Source organism: Morchella sextelata, assembly GCF_020137385.1.
Source record: "Morchella sextelata strain SCLS chromosome Unknown scls_1, whole genome shotgun sequence".
Classification (NCBI taxonomy): domain Eukaryota; kingdom Fungi; phylum Ascomycota; class Pezizomycetes; order Pezizales; family Morchellaceae; genus Morchella; species Morchella sextelata.
Window position 1 is genome coordinate 2,427,471 of NW_025408616.1, and position 20,586 is coordinate 2,448,056.

Below are 20,586 nucleotides of genomic sequence, written 5' to 3' on the forward strand. Positions count from 1 at the left end.
ATTTATTCTACGAATACTATTCTTTGTCCGCACTACGTCATAGGGCTCCAATCGGTTTATCATACCAGGTAGAGCCACCCATAGTCTATAGTCAAAGCATACCTTTACGTCTACGTCCACGTCTACGTCACTACCTAGGTTGTATTCTTTGGCACCACAGTCTATCGTCTACGGTCCCCGTGATACGTAGGTTGCGTCCTCTATCGCCAACCAATATAACACCATAGTTTACAATGTCGGAACATGCATCTATTGATTATCAACAACTCAGCGATAGTCTCCAAGCCCTTTTTCAAGCGCATCCACAGGTCGATGATATTGTTGGAACTGAAGCCTATGCACTTCTCCAACAGTGCCAACATGGTCTTGCTCAATACGCAACGGATTTACAAGAGGTAGAAGCGGAGGCCGAGAGGGCGAGGAGAAGGTTTGAGCAAGATCTTGCTGCTGCCCGAGCTCAACAGGCTCCTGTTGAAGCTGTCGCCCCTGTGCAAGCACCCAACGAAGACAATGTTCCACCTGCACCCCCAGTACCACCCGTTACAGATACTACCTATCGGTCGGAGAAGCTTCCAGACCCTGAGGTATTCAAGGGGGATCGTGATCGAGAGAGGTTACACCTGTTTAAGCAACAAATGAAGATTAAGCTATTGGGAAATGCCGATCGCTATCCTACACTACAGTCTAAACTATCCTATGCATTCAGCAGATTGGAAGGCGTTGCCGCCAATCAGTTTTTACAATATGTTGGCGAAGAAGGTATTGCTTTACCCTCTATGCTACGATTTTATGAGGTTTTGGATACTGCTTTCGGGGATCCCGATCGGATGCGTACGGCGAGGAGGAATCTTAGGAATATCCGTCAACGAAACCGAACGTTCGCCGATTATTTTGCTGAGTTCCAACGATATGCTGCTGAGTCGGGTATGGATGAAGTCTCTCGGATTGAGGCTTTGATGGAAGGTATTAATGCGGAACTCGATGAATCAATGATACACCATGATACTCCTGCAACGGTAAATGCTTGTGCGACACTTCTGCAACGGTTGGATAACCGTCGCAGAGCGGCAGAAGCTAAGCGAGGAGGTAAAAAACCTTGGACTACTACTACTACTCAGGCCCCTCGTCCTTCACCAGCAAGTCCTGTTTCTGCTCCCCGCGCTGCCGCCCCAGTCGCCAATGCACCTATTACTGAAAGTCACCCCTCATCCCGCCCGGGAGGTGATGTACCAATGGATCTATCTGGAGGGCGTCGTCGCCCCTCCCCTACCGAAAGAAATGCCCGCTTAGTTGAGGGCCGATGTTTTTATTGCGGAGGTGTTGGACATATGGTTAGGGATTGCCCCCAAGCGAGGGCAACTGGAAATCAACCAAGGAGGCCTGTGATGAGAGGAGCAGCGTTAACAGTGGAAGAAAATGATGGAAGCGATAACGAGTCGGCAAAAGATTTGTCCCTGCACTAAGTGGCTTAGCCCAGGGACCGTTTAAGGATTTTTCTAGGATGTGTATTTCTGGTTTTTCGGTATCAGAGGAGGAAATGGATGGAAATCAACTTGTAGTAACTTGTTCGATTTCACAGAATAAAAATTCGTTTATACCTACCTACGCCCTTATTGATACCGGAGCATCAGGATATGCTTTTATTGATGAATCTTTTGCACGCCACAACAATCTTACAATGACCCCCCTTAAAATACCCCGCCATGTAGACGTTATAGATGGAAGGCCTATTAAGTCAGGAAAAATTACCCATATTATCGATGTCTCGCTAGACATTCATGGTCATCGAGAAGTTGCGCCATGTTTTGTAACGAAGTTAGGACATTATCCGATTGTGATGGGGATACCTTGGATGCGACGACATGATGTTACGATTCGACCAAAAGAAAATCTACTTGTTTTTGACTCTCGGAGCTGTTGTCAATACTGTTCACTCAGTGGAACTGCTGTTATTGTTCATGGCATCTCGATTCCCTTACCAGAACACCATACGGTCATCGTTTCAGCAACTGAAAAATCCACTGTCGATATTGAACAACTAGTACCGAAGGAATTTCACCATCGTCTTCATATGTTCAAAGAATATGATGCTTCAATTCTCCCACCACATCGACCATCCCATGACATCGAGATAGTATTGGAAGAAGGCAAACGACCACCCTATGGACCCATATATGGCCTATCTCAAATTGAGTTAAAAGCACTACGAGAATATCTTGACGAAAATTTACCCAAAGGATTTATTCGAGCCAGTGAATCACCAGCAGGAGCACCCATACTATTCGTAAAGAAAAGCGATGGAACCCTTCGACTCTGTGTTGACTATCGAGGCCTAAATGCGATTACAATCAAAAATCGATATCCATTACCATTGTTGAAAGAAACCCTGGCTAAGTTGTCAAGAGCACAATACTATACTAAATTGGATTTACGATGGGGATATAATCAAATCAGGATAGCGGAGGGAGATGAATGGAAAACAGCATTCCGAACTCGATATGGACATTTCGAATATACCGTAATGCCATTTGGATTAGCTAATGCCCCTGCCACGTTTCAGCATTGGATCAATGATATTCTACGTCCCTACCTCGATCAATTCGTAACGGCATACTTAGACGATATCCTTATCTATTCCGAGACCCTATCAGAACATAAAGAACATATTCAAAGGGTTCTAAAGGTACTTGATGAGAATCATGTTCACCTTAAACCTGAAAAATGTGAATTTATGGTTCAAGAAACAAAATACCTGGGTCTAATACTTACTCCGAATGGAAATAGAATGGACCCAAAGAAAGTCGTCGATGTTTTGGAATGGACTACACCGACAAACCTTCGTGATGTTCAAGTATTTCTAGGATTTGCAAATTTCTATCGACGATTTATTCTAGGATATTCAAAAATCGTTGCTCCGCTTACAGCTTTAACAAAGAAAAACGTTAAATTCGAATGGACGGATGAAAGGGAGGAGGCATTTCAAACTTTGAAAAAGATGTTTATAACGGCACCAATCCTAGCTCATTTTAATCCGGATCGAAAAATTATAATAGAAACCGATGCATCCGACTATGTTTCAGCAGGGATTCTATCTCAACGTGACAACGAAGGAATCCTACATCCAGTTGCTTTCTTTTCTAAGAAACATTCTCCCGCAGAATGCAACTACGAAATCTATGACAAAGAACTTTTAGCAATTATACGATGTTTTGAAGAATGGCGACATCATCTGGAGGGAGCTCAGTTTCCAATTGAAGTTCTTAGCGACCATCGGAATCTTGAGTATTTTATGACAACAAAATTATTAAATCGTCGACAAGCCCGTTGGTCCGAATTTCTTTCACGTTTTGATTTCGTTATACAATTTCGGCCAGGAAAACAAGGAACAAAACCAGATGCATTGACTAGGAGGTCAGGTGACCTACCTAAAGAGGGGGATGAACGGTTGACGCATCAGAGTCAAGTGATTCTGAAGCGAAAAAATTTGGATACTAAGCTAAGTTTGTTCGCGGGTTCTTTGTCAAATGAATCCGCTGAAGGAGCGTCCACTGTAGAGGAGTTATTTTCAAAAGCTTACCGAGTGGATAGTTTCCCAAACAAGGTCCTCAATATGCTTCGGAATGGCATACGCCACTCAAACAAAATCTCACTTGCCGAATGTATGGAAGATAACAACGGTCGGCTGCTTTATCGAGGCATGCTATATGTACCAGACGACGATGACCTTCGACTAAGGCTTTTAAAAGAATACCACGACAAACCATCTGCAGGACATCCGGGTAGAGCGAAGACTCTGGAACTCCTAAGTCGAGAATATTACTGGCCACAGATGCGGAAGTTTGTCGATCAGTATATTAGGAATTGCAATGTGTGCACCCGTAGCAAGGCATCACACAATGCACCTTATGGAGTACTTCACCCCATGCCGATTCCCAATGGACCCTGGACAGATGTCTCGATGGATTTTGTGACTGATCTCCCTGAGAGTGATGGATACAATGCAATCTTGGTTGTGGTGGATAGATTAACCAAGATGCGACATTTAATACCGACGACTAAAGAGGCAAATTCAAGGGAAGTAGCGAGGCTATATATCGATAATGTTTGGAAGTTACACGGATTACCAGATACTATTGTATCCGATCGAGGAACACAGTTCGTTGCAGAATTCTGGAGGTCGCTTTGTGATCGATTGGAAATATCATCAAAATTCTCTACCGCATTCCACCCTCAAACAGATGGACAAACGGAAAGAATTAATGCCGTAATGGAACAGTACCTCCGAAGCTATGTTTCCTATCAACAGGATGATTGGGCTCGAATGTTACCAATGGCTGAATTTGCAACAAACAATCATGCCTCCGAAACAACAAAGGTCTCCCCATTCTATGCCAATTCAGGAAGAAATCCAAGAATGACTTTTGGCCCTTTGGAACATGGTCGAACGACGGCGGAGGATCAAGCGAATCATATTGCAAGGGAAATGAAGGATATAGTAGATTTCCTAAAAGAAGAGATGTTTCGAGCGCAAAGGATACAAGAAGAATCAGCCAATAGGAATCGAACTCCAGCTCCTCGATATCATTTAGGAGATAAGGTTTTCCTATCGACTCGTCATATTCTAACCAAACGACCTTCCAAGAAATTCGACTGGAAACGTATTGGACCGTATAACGTTAAACGAATGGTCAATCCCTATACCTATGAATTAGAACTTCCTCGTTCGATGAAAATACATCCAGTATTCCACGTTTCGTTATTGTCGCCCGCAGCCAATGATCCCTTGCCCGGTCAAGAACAACTACCTCCACCTCCAGTTGAAATTGAAGGACAGGAAGAGTGGGAGGTTGAAGATATCTTGGATTCGAGGAAACGAAGAGGAAGATTTGAGTATTTGGTACGGTATATGGGATATGATGAAGCCTCCTGGCAACCACTATCGGACCTTGAGCATTCACCTAATATTGTCAAACGATTCCACGAACGTTATCCAGGAAAGCCTAAGCCTACCAGGAGGTAGGCCTTAGAGGGGGGCGTGGTCTGTAACGGCAGCTATGTATTTCGGCTAGGTGATGAACTGGGATAAAGGAAGGAGGTATCGTGCAGTGGAATTAGGATTTGTAATGGAGACTTCTGTTATGTTCTTTGGGTTTCTGTTATGTGAAGGTATTAGTCATCGTTGGATTATGGGTGGATATATAAGGGGGCGTTGTTTCGTGCTTTTGTCTGTTTTCCTTCTTCTCTTTCTTCTTTACGCAACCTCTGTATTTATTCTACGAATACTATTCTTTGTCCGCACTACGTCATAGGGCTCCAATCGGTTTATCATACCAGGTAGAGCCACCCATAGTCTATAGTCAAAGCATACCTTTACGTCTACGTCCACGTCTACGTCACTACCTAGGTTGTATTCTTTGGCACCACAGTCTATCGTCTACGGTCCCCGTGATACGTAGGTTGCGTCCTCTATCGCCAACCAATATAACACCATAGTTTACAATGTCGGAACATGCATCTATTGATTATCAACAACTCAGCGATAGTCTCCAAGCCCTTTTTCAAGCGCATCCACAGGTCGATGATATTGTTGGAACTGAAGCCTATGCACTTCTCCAACAGTGCCAACATGGTCTTGCTCAATACGCAACGGATTTACAAGAGGTAGAAGCGGAGGCCGAGAGGGCGAGGAGAAGGTTTGAGCAAGATCTTGCTGCTGCCCGAGCTCAACAGGCTCCTGTTGAAGCTGTCGCCCCTGTGCAAGCACCCAACGAAGACAATGTTCCACCTGCACCCCCAGTACCACCCGTTACAGATACTACCTATCGGTCGGAGAAGCTTCCAGACCCTGAGGTATTCAAGGGGGATCGTGATCGAGAGAGGTTACACCTGTTTAAGCAACAAATGAAGATTAAGCTATTGGGAAATGCCGATCGCTATCCTACACTACAGTCTAAACTATCCTATGCATTCAGCAGATTGGAAGGCGTTGCCGCCAATCAGTTTTTACAATATGTTGGCGAAGAAGGTATTGCTTTACCCTCTATGCTACGATTTTATGAGGTTTTGGATACTGCTTTCGGGGATCCCGATCGGATGCGTACGGCGAGGAGGAATCTTAGGAATATCCGTCAACGAAACCGAACGTTCGCCGATTATTTTGCTGAGTTCCAACGATATGCTGCTGAGTCGGGTATGGATGAAGTCTCTCGGATTGAGGCTTTGATGGAAGGTATTAATGCGGAACTCGATGAATCAATGATACACCATGATACTCCTGCAACGGTAAATGCTTGTGCGACACTTCTGCAACGGTTGGATAACCGTCGCAGAGCGGCAGAAGCTAAGCGAGGAGGTAAAAAACCTTGGACTACTACTACTACTCAGGCCCCTCGTCCTTCACCAGCAAGTCCTGTTTCTGCTCCCCGCGCTGCCGCCCCAGTCGCCAATGCACCTATTACTGAAAGTCACCCCTCATCCCGCCCGGGAGGTGATGTACCAATGGATCTATCTGGAGGGCGTCGTCGCCCCTCCCCTACCGAAAGAAATGCCCGCTTAGTTGAGGGCCGATGTTTTTATTGCGGAGGTGTTGGACATATGGTTAGGGATTGCCCCCAAGCGAGGGCAACTGGAAATCAACCAAGGAGGCCTGTGATGAGAGGAGCAGCGTTAACAGTGGAAGAAAATGATGGAAGCGATAACGAGTCGGCAAAAGATTTGTCCCTGCACTAAGTGGCTTAGCCCAGGGACCGTTTAAGGATTTTTCTAGGATGTGTATTTCTGGTTTTTCGGTATCAGAGGAGGAAATGGATGGAAATCAACTTGTAGTAACTTGTTCGATTTCACAGAATAAAAATTCGTTTATACCTACCTACGCCCTTATTGATACCGGAGCATCAGGATATGCTTTTATTGATGAATCTTTTGCACGCCACAACAATCTTACAATGACCCCCCTTAAAATACCCCGCCATGTAGACGTTATAGATGGAAGGCCTATTAAGTCAGGAAAAATTACCCATATTATCGATGTCTCGCTAGACATTCATGGTCATCGAGAAGTTGCGCCATGTTTTGTAACGAAGTTAGGACATTATCCGATTGTGATGGGGATACCTTGGATGCGACGACATGATGTTACGATTCGACCAAAAGAAAATCTACTTGTTTTTGACTCTCGGAGCTGTTGTCAATACTGTTCACTCAGTGGAACTGCTGTTATTGTTCATGGCATCTCGATTCCCTTACCAGAACACCATACGGTCATCGTTTCAGCAACTGAAAAATCCACTGTCGATATTGAACAACTAGTACCGAAGGAATTTCACCATCGTCTTCATATGTTCAAAGAATATGATGCTTCAATTCTCCCACCACATCGACCATCCCATGACATCGAGATAGTATTGGAAGAAGGCAAACGACCACCCTATGGACCCATATATGGCCTATCTCAAATTGAGTTAAAAGCACTACGAGAATATCTTGACGAAAATTTACCCAAAGGATTTATTCGAGCCAGTGAATCACCAGCAGGAGCACCCATACTATTCGTAAAGAAAAGCGATGGAACCCTTCGACTCTGTGTTGACTATCGAGGCCTAAATGCGATTACAATCAAAAATCGATATCCATTACCATTGTTGAAAGAAACCCTGGCTAAGTTGTCAAGAGCACAATACTATACTAAATTGGATTTACGATGGGGATATAATCAAATCAGGATAGCGGAGGGAGATGAATGGAAAACAGCATTCCGAACTCGATATGGACATTTCGAATATACCGTAATGCCATTTGGATTAGCTAATGCCCCTGCCACGTTTCAGCATTGGATCAATGATATTCTACGTCCCTACCTCGATCAATTCGTAACGGCATACTTAGACGATATCCTTATCTATTCCGAGACCCTATCAGAACATAAAGAACATATTCAAAGGGTTCTAAAGGTACTTGATGAGAATCATGTTCACCTTAAACCTGAAAAATGTGAATTTATGGTTCAAGAAACAAAATACCTGGGTCTAATACTTACTCCGAATGGAAATAGAATGGACCCAAAGAAAGTCGTCGATGTTTTGGAATGGACTACACCGACAAACCTTCGTGATGTTCAAGTATTTCTAGTGTAACGGGGACTATGGGCGTAGGAACTATGAAGCCAAGGAATACAACCGAGGCGAAGACGTAGAGGTAAGGAGGTTCGTGGACTATGGACTATGGGGCCGAGGTATGCTACCAAGTCGGGAACGTGGACTATGGACTATGGGGCCGAAGGGTACACCTAAGGCAAGAACGGGGACTGTGGACTATGGACTATGGATGGTTGTACCTGGTCTAGTATACCGGGTAAACCCTATGACGTAGCGCGAACCAAATAGTATTCGTAACTGTAAAGAACAGAGGTTGCATAAAGAAAAAAGAGAAAGAAAGAGAAACAAAGAATCACGAGACAACGCCCCCCTTATATATCCATACCCTATCCCAATGCTGACTCATACCTTCACATAACAGAAACAAAAAGAACATAATAGAAACCCGCTTCGCTAAACCCAACCACACTGCATAACCCTTCCTCTTCGTACCGCAACACCTCGCATAACCAAACCACATGGCTGCCGTTACAGACCACTCCCCCCTCTAAGGCCTATCTCCTGGTAGGCTTAGGCTTCCGTGGATATCGTTCGTGAAATCGTTTGACAATATCGGGCGAATGTTCGACATCCGACAATGGCTGCCACGAAGCTTCGTCATAACCGGCATACTTAACCAAGTATTCAAATCTTCCCCGACGATCCCTGGAATCCAAAATATCCTCGACTTCCCACTCCTCCTGTCCTTCAACTTCGACCGGCGGTGGTGGTAACTGTTGTTGTCCTGGTAAAGGATCGTTTGCTGCAGACGACAATAAAGAGACATGAAATACGGGATGAACTTTCATAGAACGAGGAAGTTCCAACTCATAGGCATAAGGACTAACGATCCGTTTCACGACATACGGTCCAATGCGTTTCCAATCGAGTTTCTTCGATGGTCGTTTGGTGAGGACATGGCTCGTTGATAAGAAAACTTTATCCCCCACACGATAGTGAGGTGCTGGAGTCCGACGTATATTGGCGGACTCTTCTTGAATCCTTTGCGCTCGAAATAATTCATCCTTTAAAAAATCCAATATATCCTTCATCTCTCTTGCAATACTATTGGCCTGATCCTCCGCTGTCGTTCTACCATGTTCCAAAGGACCAAAAGTCATTCTTGGATTCCTCCCTGAGTTGGCGTAAAATGGAGAGATTCTCGTCGTTTCAGAAGCATGGTTATTTGTTGCAAACTCGGCCATTGGCAACCATCGAACCCAGTCGTCCTGTTGATAAGAAACATAACTTCGAAGGTATTGTTCCATCACAGCATTGATTCTTTCCGTTTGTCCATCTGTCTGGGGGTGAAACGCTGTAGAGAACTTTGGCGATATTTCCAAACGATCGCAAAGGGACCTCCAAAATTCCGCAACAAATTGTGTTCCTCGATCAGATACCATAGTTTCAGGGAGTCCATGTAATTTCCAAACATTATCGATATATAGCCTCGCTACTTCCCTCGAGTCTGCCTCCTTAGTCGTTGGTATTAGATGTCGCATTTTGGTTAGTCTATCTACCACAACTAGAATCGCATTATACCCATTGCTTTCGGGGAGATCGGTGACAAAATCCATTGACACATCCGTCCACGGTCCCTCAGGTATTGGCATGGGACGGAGTACTCCATAAGGCGCATTACGTGGTGCCTTACTACGGGCACACACATTGCAATTCCTAACATACTGGTCGACATACTTTCGCATTTGTGGCCAGTAGTATTCTCGATTCAAAAGCTCTAGGGTCTTTGCTCTACCAGGATGTCCTGCTGATGGTTTATCATGGTGTTCTTTGAGAAGTTTTAGCCGAAGGTCGTTGACATCTGGTACATAGAGTGCACCACGGTAAAGTAGCCGACCGTTGTTATCTTCCGTACATTCGGCAAGCGAGATCTTATTCGAGTGACGGACGCCATTCCGAAGCATCGCGAGTACTTTGTTCGGAAAACTGTCAACTTGGTAAGCATTTAAAAACAACTCTTCTACAGTGGACATTCCTTCAGCGGATTCATTTGAAAAAGAACCCGCGAACAAACTTAGCTTTAAATCCAAATTTTTTCGCTTCAAAACCACCTGGCTTTGATGCGTCAACCGTTCATCCCCCTCCTTAGGTAGGTCACCCGACCTCCTAGTCAATGCATCCGGCTTTGCCCCTTGTTTCCCTGGTCTAAATTGAATAACGAAATCGAAACGTGAAAGAAATTCCGACCAACGGGCTTGTCGACGGTTTAATAACTTTGTTGACATGAAATATTCAAGGTTCCGATGATCGCTCAAAACTTCAATTGGGAATTGTGCCCCCTCTAAATGATGTCGCCATTCCTCAAAACATCGTACGATCGCCAGGAGTTCTTTGTCATAGATCTCATAGTTACATTCCGCAGGGGAATGTTTCTTAGAGAAGAAAGCGACTGGATGTAGAATTCCTTCGTCGTCACGTTGGGACAGGATTCCAGCAGAAACATAGTCGGATGCATCGGTTTCTACCACGATTTTCCGATCCGGATCAAAATGCATTAGTATGGGTGCCGTTATAAACATCTTCTTCAATATCTGGAATGCCTCCTCCCTCTCATCCGTCCATTCAAATTTAATATTTTTCTTGGTCAAAGCCGTAAGCGGAGCAACAATTCTTGAATATCCTAAAATAAACCGTCGATAGAAATTCGCAAATCCCAAAAATACTTGAACATCATGAAGGTTCCTTGGTGTAGACCACTCCAAAACATCGACAACTTTCTTCGGATCCATTCGATTCCCATCCGGGGTGAGAATCAAACCAAGATACTTTGTTTCTTGAACCATAAACTCACACTTCTCAGGTTTAAGATGGACATGATTCTCATCAAGTACCTTCAAAACCTTTTGAATGTGTTCCTTGTGTTCCGATAAAGTTTCGGAATAAATCAGGATATCGTCCAAATACGCCGTTACAAATTGGTCGAGGTAGGGGCGTAGAATATCATTAATCCAATGTTGAAAGGTGGCGGGGGCGTTGGCTAATCCGAACGGCATTACTGTATACTCGAAATGTCCATATCGAGTTCTAAATGCTGTTTTCCATTCGTCTCCCTCCGCTACCCTGATCTGATTGTATCCCCAACGTAGATCCAACTTGGTATAGTACTGTGCCTTCGAAAGTTTAGCCAAAGTTTCCTTTAACAGTGGTAACGGATACCGATTTTTGACCGTGATCGCATTGAGACCTCGGTAATCCACACATAGCCGGAGAGTCCCATCACTTTTCTTTACGAATAGTATAGGTGCTCCTGCCGGTGATTCACTAGCTCTGATAAATCCCTTTGGTAGATTTTCATCGAGGTATTCCCGTAGCGCTTTTAATTCAATCTGGGACAGGCCGTATATTGGTCCATATGGAGGTCGTTTACCTTCCTCCAATACGATCTCAATATCATGGGACGGTCGATGTGGCGGCAGGACAGAAGCATCATATTCTTGGAACATATGGAGACGATGGTGGAACTCCTTTGGTACTAGTTGCTTGACGTTGACGGTGGATTTCTCAACTGCTGAAACGACAATAGTATGATGTTCTGGTAGAGGGATCGATATTCCATGGACAGTGACTGCAGTTCCATTGAGTGAACAGTGTTTAACACAGTCCCGAGAATCAAAAACAAGTAGATTATCCTTTGGCCGAATGGTGACATCGTGCCGTCGCATCCACGGTATTCCCATCACGATCGGATAATGTCCCAACTTTGTAACGAAACATGAAGCAATTTCTCGGTGGCCATGAATATCTAGTGAAACATCGACAATGTGGGTGATTTCTCCTGACTGGATAGGTCTTCCATCCATAACATCTACCTGGCGAGATTTCCTAAGGGGGGTCATTGCAAGATTGTTGTGACGTACGAAAGATTCATCGATAAAAGCATATCCTGATGCTCCAGTATCAATGAGAGCGTAGGTGGGAATAAAAGAGTCGGGATTCTGAGAGACCGAACAGGTAACAACAAAAGAGTCTTCGGACATCTTATCCTCAGACACAGCAGCAGCAGGGAGAACAGAAACAGGTGGCGGGGCTGGCCCCTTTGGTTTGCCATTTTTTACCAAAGGGGCTGACCTTTTAACGCCGGCTTTGGGGACCCATTTTCAAGTGGCCTCTCTCGCCAATTGCTAATGGAACGGGGATCTTGGGCGCGAGGACCCAGGTAACGAGGCTTGGAGACATGGCGAGATTGGGTTTTAACTCTAGCGGCAGAGACGGAGACACGGGAGCGAAGATCAGCAATGGTGGTATTGGCTTGAACTTCCCAAGCTTTTGCAACAGAAGTGATGTGAAGAATCTCATCTTCAGCATCAGCGAGGTTCTCGTCGGCAATGGCGAGACTTTCCTGGTGTAGTGCCAGACGGAATCGAAGCTCTTCTTCTTCAGCCTTCGATTCCTCCAGCTCAATCTTCAAAGCAACGATAACCTCGTCGCGACCTCGGATGATCTCGGTAGAATCTTCCTGGTTATCGCACAAGGTTTGCCAAAAATCGGCAGCCTTTTCGTTGGCTGCTTCTAGTTCTGTGGTGAGGCCGGCAATGACCTCTTCCTGAGCCGTATCAATAACGGGTTCTAGTGGCGCGGGGGTTTCAAGAGGCTTGGTGAGAGCCTCCAAACACTCAGCAATAAGACCATGAGCCTCCGTAAGTTCTTCGCCGAAGTCTATATCGGCTGGGAGGGGACCATAGGTAATCAGAAATTCTAAAAGACGCTGCAACAGCGTATCCTGAGTGGTGTCGGACATAGTCACGACCAGAGCTAAGCAAGGTGGTGTTGTATCGGTTGGCTGTAGAGGATGCAACCTAAGTGTAACGGGGACTATGGGCGTAGGAACTATGAAGCCAAGGAATACAACCGAGGCGAAGACGTAGAGGTAAGGAGGTTCGTGGACTATGGACTATGGGGCCGAGGTATGCTACCAAGTCGGGAACGTGGACTATGGACTATGGGGCCGAAGGGTACACCTAAGGCAAGAACGGGGACTGTGGACTATGGACTATGGATGGTTGTACCTGGTCTAGTATACCGGGTAAACCCTATGACGTAGCGCGAACCAAATAGTATTCGTAACTGTAAAGAACAGAGGTTGCATAAAGAAAAAAGAGAAAGAAAGAGAAACAAAGAATCACGAGACAACGCCCCCCTTATATATCCATACCCTATCCCAATGCTGACTCATACCTTCACATAACAGAAACAAAAAGAACATAATAGAAACCCGCTTCGCTAAACCCAACCACACTGCATAACCCTTCCTCTTCGTACCGCAACACCTCGCATAACCAAACCACATGGCTGCCGTTACATCTAGGATTTGCAAATTTCTATCGACGATTTATTCTAGGATATTCAAAAATCGTTGCTCCGCTTACAGCTTTAACAAAGAAAAACGTTAAATTCGAATGGACGGATGAAAGGGAGGAGGCATTTCAAACTTTGAAAAAGATGTTTATAACGGCACCAATCCTAGCTCATTTTAATCCGGATCGAAAAATTATAATAGAAACCGATGCATCCGACTATGTTTCAGCAGGGATTCTATCTCAACGTGACAACGAAGGAATCCTACATCCAGTTGCTTTCTTTTCTAAGAAACATTCTCCCGCAGAATGCAACTACGAAATCTATGACAAAGAACTTTTAGCAATTATACGATGTTTTGAAGAATGGCGACATCATCTGGAGGGAGCTCAGTTTCCAATTGAAGTTCTTAGCGACCATCGGAATCTTGAGTATTTTATGACAACAAAATTATTAAATCGTCGACAAGCCCGTTGGTCCGAATTTCTTTCACGTTTTGATTTCGTTATACAATTTCGGCCAGGAAAACAAGGAACAAAACCAGATGCATTGACTAGGAGGTCAGGTGACCTACCTAAAGAGGGGGATGAACGGTTGACGCATCAGAGTCAAGTGATTCTGAAGCGAAAAAATTTGGATACTAAGCTAAGTTTGTTCGCGGGTTCTTTGTCAAATGAATCCGCTGAAGGAGCGTCCACTGTAGAGGAGTTATTTTCAAAAGCTTACCGAGTGGATAGTTTCCCAAACAAGGTCCTCAATATGCTTCGGAATGGCATACGCCACTCAAACAAAATCTCACTTGCCGAATGTATGGAAGATAACAACGGTCGGCTGCTTTATCGAGGCATGCTATATGTACCAGACGACGATGACCTTCGACTAAGGCTTTTAAAAGAATACCACGACAAACCATCTGCAGGACATCCGGGTAGAGCGAAGACTCTGGAACTCCTAAGTCGAGAATATTACTGGCCACAGATGCGGAAGTTTGTCGATCAGTATATTAGGAATTGCAATGTGTGCACCCGTAGCAAGGCATCACACAATGCACCTTATGGAGTACTTCACCCCATGCCGATTCCCAATGGACCCTGGACAGATGTCTCGATGGATTTTGTGACTGATCTCCCTGAGAGTGATGGATACAATGCAATCTTGGTTGTGGTGGATAGATTAACCAAGATGCGACATTTAATACCGACGACTAAAGAGGCAAATTCAAGGGAAGTAGCGAGGCTATATATCGATAATGTTTGGAAGTTACACGGATTACCAGATACTATTGTATCCGATCGAGGAACACAGTTCGTTGCAGAATTCTGGAGGTCGCTTTGTGATCGATTGGAAATATCATCAAAATTCTCTACCGCATTCCACCCTCAAACAGATGGACAAACGGAAAGAATTAATGCCGTAATGGAACAGTACCTCCGAAGCTATGTTTCCTATCAACAGGATGATTGGGCTCGAATGTTACCAATGGCTGAATTTGCAACAAACAATCATGCCTCCGAAACAACAAAGGTCTCCCCATTCTATGCCAATTCAGGAAGAAATCCAAGAATGACTTTTGGCCCTTTGGAACATGGTCGAACGACGGCGGAGGATCAAGCGAATCATATTGCAAGGGAAATGAAGGATATAGTAGATTTCCTAAAAGAAGAGATGTTTCGAGCGCAAAGGATACAAGAAGAATCAGCCAATAGGAATCGAACTCCAGCTCCTCGATATCATTTAGGAGATAAGGTTTTCCTATCGACTCGTCATATTCTAACCAAACGACCTTCCAAGAAATTCGACTGGAAACGTATTGGACCGTATAACGTTAAACGAATGGTCAATCCCTATACCTATGAATTAGAACTTCCTCGTTCGATGAAAATACATCCAGTATTCCACGTTTCGTTATTGTCGCCCGCAGCCAATGATCCCTTGCCCGGTCAAGAACAACTACCTCCACCTCCAGTTGAAATTGAAGGACAGGAAGAGTGGGAGGTTGAAGATATCTTGGATTCGAGGAAACGAAGAGGAAGATTTGAGTATTTGGTACGGTATATGGGATATGATGAAGCCTCCTGGCAACCACTATCGGACCTTGAGCATTCACCTAATATTGTCAAACGATTCCACGAACGTTATCCAGGAAAGCCTAAGCCTACCAGGAGGTAGGCCTTAGAGGGGGGCGTGGTCTGTAACGGCAGCTATGTATTTCGGCTAGGTGATGAACTGGGATAAAGGAAGGAGGTATCGTGCAGTGGAATTAGGATTTGTAATGGAGACTTCTGTTATGTTCTTTGGGTTTCTGTTATGTGAAGGTATTAGTCATCGTTGGATTATGGGTGGATATATAAGGGGGCGTTGTTTCGTGCTTTTGTCTGTTTTCCTTCTTCTCTTTCTTCTTTACGCAACCTCTGTATTTATTCTACGAATACTATTCTTTGTCCGCACTACGTCATAGGGCTCCAATCGGTTTATCATACCAGGTAGAGCCACCCATAGTCTATAGTCAAAGCATACCTTTACGTCTACGTCCACGTCTACGTCACTACCTAGGTTGTATTCTTTGGCACCACAGTCTATCGTCTACGGTCCCCGTGATATCTACAAAACGCCATATGAGACTCCCCGTGAGCAAGCCTTAGCCCTTACATTGTTACAAGCGGAATATGAGCGTGAAGTTATCAACCCTATTGAGCCCGGGATTCTGCCCCAATTATTAGAAAGGAAAAAAAATAGGAAGGGTGGTATCGATTGGTATATTTATAGGGAGCGAATTATGTACCCCCTTCTCTTTCCTCTTGCCCTACTCGCCAAAGAAACAACTAACCCAAATGTTATTATAATGGAGGACAATGCACCTGCACATAAACACCAATATCAGACAATCTTTAGGCGTCGTGCAGGGCTGAATAGGCTAGAATGGCCGGCCAATTCCCCTGATTTGAATCCTATTGAGGCAATCTGGAATGAGATGAAGGACAGTATTAAAGTAAAGTTAGGTTGGAATTTTACTGCAGCAGGGATCCGGGCTGTCATTGAAGATGAGTGGAAAGAATACACAGTTGAAAGAATCAATAGACATATCATGTCGATGCCCCGTAGAATAGAAGCTTGTATTGCAGACGGAGGCGGAAATAATTACAATTTCTAGTCTAGAGTATAGCACTGGCATGTCGTGCATATGCGGGCTCATGCGCCTCCATGTGGGCTCATGCAGACCCAGTCCGGTCCGGAAACGTCGTGAAATAAAGAGTAGTAGATGTACCTTTCTGGTGGGACCCAGTCGCCGCGTGATCATGCAACGCTTCTCTCCGCCCAACGGTGATCCGCGAATCAAGTTGTCGGGCGGGCCCAGTCGGTTTCCCGGGCAGCTCTCCAACAACTCGGGCCTGTGCCGTGCTGCTGCGCACCAAACCTGTATCGTAAATGCCCATCTGTCATTTGCTCGCACCTGCGCACTGCATTCACAATCACCATGATAACACTAGATCATACGCACCACCGACCAGGGTTCTGCATATTCTCAGCCAAACTACTGAGCAGCTGGACACGGTGCGCGGTGGAGCTGAGTAAAGTTGGGCAAGCTGTCTGTCTGCCGCCGCCAGTCAGTCAATGAGCTGCCAGTACAGTAAGGCTATCCATCTACGTAGCTACAGTATTTAACATAGACCTACTCCCCCCCAGAATTCAACTCAAGCCTCCTAAAGCTATCATCTTTATCGCATTCCTAGCTCCTGCACCCATCAAGGAGATCATCCCTTATCCATTATCCATTATCCAGAAGCACCCAAATAGCTAGCGTCGAGAATGACAACTAGGTAAGCAGCGAGAACCCTGCATATTGCCGTACTCGCTACTTCGTAATCGGTTCTTTCGTATTCTAATTCTACTCCTTCACTTCTAGATACCGTGTTGAATACGCTCTCAAGGTACATAATTTCTGGATGCAGCAGAATCAGCTCATTGAACCTCAATTCAGAGCTCTAATATATAATCTCAACGTCTAGGCTCACCGTCGAGATGCACTTATCGAATTCATCAAGGGACTCCTTGCTGTCCCCTTTGTTCTTCACTCCCAGCCCACCGCCGTAGCCGGAGATGCGTCCCTCCCCAACATGGCCATTGAGGCCCGTCGTCGATACAGGGAAATTATGAAGGATGTTGAAGAGCTCATCAATGATCACAGTAATACACCGTTGTTTCTGATTTATTACAATTCCATCATTTGCTGATCCCATGCTACTTCAGTCAATAATGAACGTGCCGGCACCCCCGAGCGCTCCAAACTTCGCTTCCTCGTCCCTTCTGTCGGAACCTTTTTCACTCCACTCTTTCTTGAAGCTGCCTTCGTGGCCCAGGACTCTCGACGGGCAATTTCATGCCGTAGATTTGTAGCACCGTCATTCAATGATATCCGACTGATTCTCAACACGGCACAAATAATGTCGCTTACCACCCAAAATGGTCCCCTCAGACTTGTCACTTTCGACGGAGATGTGACCCTCTATGATGACGGACATTGCCTCTCTCCCCAGAACCCAGTGATCCCGCGGATAATCCACCTCATGTCCAAAGGTCTCTGTATTGGAATTGTAACGGCAGCAGGCTACACTGACAGTGCTCGGTATAAGGAGCGTCTCTACGGCCTTCTTGAGGCTATCAATACATCTCCACTCCTTACAGACGAACAACGTAAAAACCTTATCATCCTCGGTGGTGAATCATCTTACTTATTCAAATTCGACGCAACCTCAGATACTCTTCTCTCAGGTGTTTCTCGTGATGTATGGGCACTCGATGAAATGCGCCTTTGGACAGAAGAAGATATCCAAAAGCTCCTTGACATCGCCGAGACCGCTCTCTTAGAGTCGGTATCGACTATGTCACTGAAAGCCACTGTCCTGCGTAAAGCACGCGCTGTAGGGATTGTTCCAATTGTTGCTGGTGCCAAGTTTGAGCGGGAACAACTCGAGGAAGCTGTTCTTGCCGTTCAAAAGACATTGGAGCTTAGTGAAGTTGGGCGGAGACTACCGTTTTGTGCGTTCAATGGTGGTAACGATGTCTTCGTCGATATAGGCGACAAGAGATTGGGTGTACTTTGTTGCCAGAGATTCTTTGGTGAAATCAAGGGGAGCGAAACCTTACACATCGGAGACCAATTTTTAAGCGCAGGGCACAACGACTTTAAGGCACGCATGGCCGGAACTACTGTATGGGTTGCAAATCCAGCTGAAACTGTCAGCAGTTTGGATGAGTTGCACGATTTATTAGAGAATGGAATGCCAGCTGATTCCTAAATCATTGGCATCCCCCAGATGGTGCGCACACGAGCTGATGGATCTGAAAAGCCTGATTTCCTTCTGCCTTTCCTGTGTGGGGCATCTCTTAGCATTAAGGACTGGGCCTGAATTTCTTTATTTCTTTATTTCTTTCTTTTTTAGCATTTGGGAGCGATCGGAGTGGGGAATAACAGGCAGGCTTGCATCTATGTTTTCCGGATACCAGGAGTTGTATTTACTTTCTAGCTCTATTTGAGCCTTGCTATGTAGTAGTTTCTTCCGAGAGGGGATAACTGATTATTTCAAGTATATATTGCGTACTTTTTTGATTTTTGATGCGAGTTGATTCGGTGTTCAAACAATGTGTTTACGATAAGTATCATTTACCTGATGCAAAAGCTTCAAATATAATACAAATCGATAGCTCACAAACAAAATAAAACCCTCCAACTCTGGGAACGCTCCATCCCTCTAGGCGTAAATTCCATCCCGTTCCCACTCTCACGAGTCACTCCGTTACTAATCCCATCACTCCGTCGTCGCGAGACCATATACTAAAAGTGACGCTCGTTCCTCGCTCCATACCTGGAAGGGGCTAGCGCCCCCCTAGACCCTCAAAGAATACAACACAGAAGTAAATAAGACAGAGCAAACTTCGATTCTAAATCTAGAAACATTGAACCTCTTTCCTTCCTTCCACCCTCCAGCCCGTTGCTATTCCTCTTTTGTTCACTATGTCTTCCATCAGTCAAATTATCTTCCCAAACCAAGAGAGTACGTACATGTACCTTTCCATTATCATGCCAGGTGCGAGTTGAGTGAGCTCGCCGTCCAATTCCTCAGTATCATCCGAGACATCAGAGTCCATATCCGATGCGCTATCCAAGCCATTAAAAAAACTAAAGCAATCCGCCGTCTTGTATGCAACCAGCAAAAAACAGCACGAGAAAGACCATCCCCTTGGCGTTGCGTCCCAGGATGCTCGATTAGGCAACTTGGGAAACCCAGTCCCCAAAGCTTGTTTCCCGAGCAGCAAGGGGACGAAACGGAATTTTGGTTGCGCTTATCGATGCGACTTGCGCTAACACAAAAAGGGTCTAGACTGACGATTCCTTAAGATGGCGTTTTTTTCGTGGGGGCCAAGACACAGATCATAACAGAAATTCTTATGGGAGAATTGATGTTTCGAAACAATATTAGATCTCACTTACGGGTAATTCTCTCTCAGTTTTTCAAGCCATTTGAATGATTTCCTGGCATGATTAGTGCAAATAATGATCTATTATAGTTAATTCTGCATCGAGACTAGCAAGGAAGGATGACCGAGTGGTTAAGGTGTGTGACTCAAGTAATTACTACTTTCTTGCTTCTAAAAAAGCGAGGTTTCTCATGGGCCTAGCCCGCGGGGGTTCGAATCCCCCTCCTTTCAAATCTTCTCTTTTGCGCTAGAATAGTAATAGACATGGATGCGCACAATCCAGTTCTGCAGTTCAAGTAGCGCCGCTTCGTTTTTATCCCGCGCTGCGCGACATACAGATACCAAATTTTCATGTGGGTCTTGGGATTGTTGGGCTAGGTGGTTCATAACCGTCTCTTTTTTTATTTTTATTTAATTCATTAATTGCATTTCATAACCGTCTCTCCATATGGAGTAAATACATGTAGCCTGATGGGAAATCGTACCCTGGAAATCTTCGTGAGCACGTACATATGTAGTTGATTAACATTAATGAAATCACCACAGATCACTCGGATGTACTACCACATCAAAAACGGCAGGAAACTAACTGTAACCATCTAAACCTATGTGACCGCCAGAAGAATACCTCACCCAAGTTCAACCGCACTTCTCTGAAGTA

General features: G+C 44.9%; 7 protein-coding genes across 7 annotated transcripts; 6 read left to right on the forward strand and 1 right to left on the reverse strand.

Moving 5' to 3' along the window:
* Positions 1-233: 233 nt before the first annotated feature.
* Positions 234-1,463, forward strand: H6S33_000621 (uncharacterized protein; the record flags this gene model as incomplete). The annotated part of the gene is made up of 1 exon (XM_044832019.1): positions 234-1,463. The coding sequence occupies one exon, from the start codon at positions 234-236 to the stop codon at positions 1,461-1,463; it is 1,230 nt and encodes a 409-aa protein (XP_044700180.1).
* A 74-nt stretch (positions 1,464-1,537) lies between these two features.
* On the forward strand, positions 1,538-5,020 carry H6S33_000622 (uncharacterized protein; the record flags this gene model as incomplete). Its single annotated transcript, XM_044832020.1, has 1 exon — positions 1,538-5,020. The coding sequence occupies one exon, from the start codon at positions 1,538-1,540 to the stop codon at positions 5,018-5,020; it is 3,483 nt and encodes a 1,160-aa protein (XP_044700181.1).
* Positions 5,021-5,499: 479 nt separating this feature from the next.
* Positions 5,500-6,729, forward strand: H6S33_000623 (uncharacterized protein; the record flags this gene model as incomplete). Its single annotated transcript, XM_044832021.1, has 1 exon — positions 5,500-6,729. The coding sequence occupies one exon, from the start codon at positions 5,500-5,502 to the stop codon at positions 6,727-6,729; it is 1,230 nt and encodes a 409-aa protein (XP_044700182.1).
* Positions 6,730-6,803: 74 nt separating this feature from the next.
* H6S33_000624 (uncharacterized protein) lies at positions 6,804-8,132 on the forward strand (the record flags this gene model as incomplete). The annotated part of the gene is made up of 1 exon (XM_044832022.1): positions 6,804-8,132. The coding sequence occupies one exon, from the start codon at positions 6,804-6,806 to the stop codon at positions 8,130-8,132; it is 1,329 nt and encodes a 442-aa protein (XP_044700183.1).
* A 4,089-nt stretch (positions 8,133-12,221) lies between these two features.
* On the reverse strand, positions 12,222-12,891 carry H6S33_000625 (uncharacterized protein; the record flags this gene model as incomplete). The annotated part of the gene is made up of 1 exon (XM_044832023.1): positions 12,222-12,891. A coding segment is annotated over one exon (670 nt), but the record flags the coding sequence as incomplete, so codon positions are not given.
* Positions 12,892-13,458: 567 nt separating this feature from the next.
* H6S33_000626 (uncharacterized protein) lies at positions 13,459-15,617 on the forward strand (the record flags this gene model as incomplete). Its single annotated transcript, XM_044832024.1, has 1 exon — positions 13,459-15,617. A coding segment is annotated over one exon (2,159 nt), but the record flags the coding sequence as incomplete, so codon positions are not given.
* A 1,638-nt stretch (positions 15,618-17,255) lies between these two features.
* H6S33_000627 (uncharacterized protein) lies at positions 17,256-18,745 on the forward strand (the record flags this gene model as incomplete). The annotated part of the gene is made up of 5 exons (XM_044832025.1): positions 17,256-17,266; positions 17,353-17,377; positions 17,456-17,633; positions 17,697-18,140; positions 18,204-18,745. 5 exons carry the CDS (start codon positions 17,256-17,258, stop codon positions 18,743-18,745), a joined length of 1,200 nt encoding a protein of 399 aa, XP_044700186.1.
* Between the last annotated feature and the right edge of the window lie 1,841 nt (positions 18,746-20,586).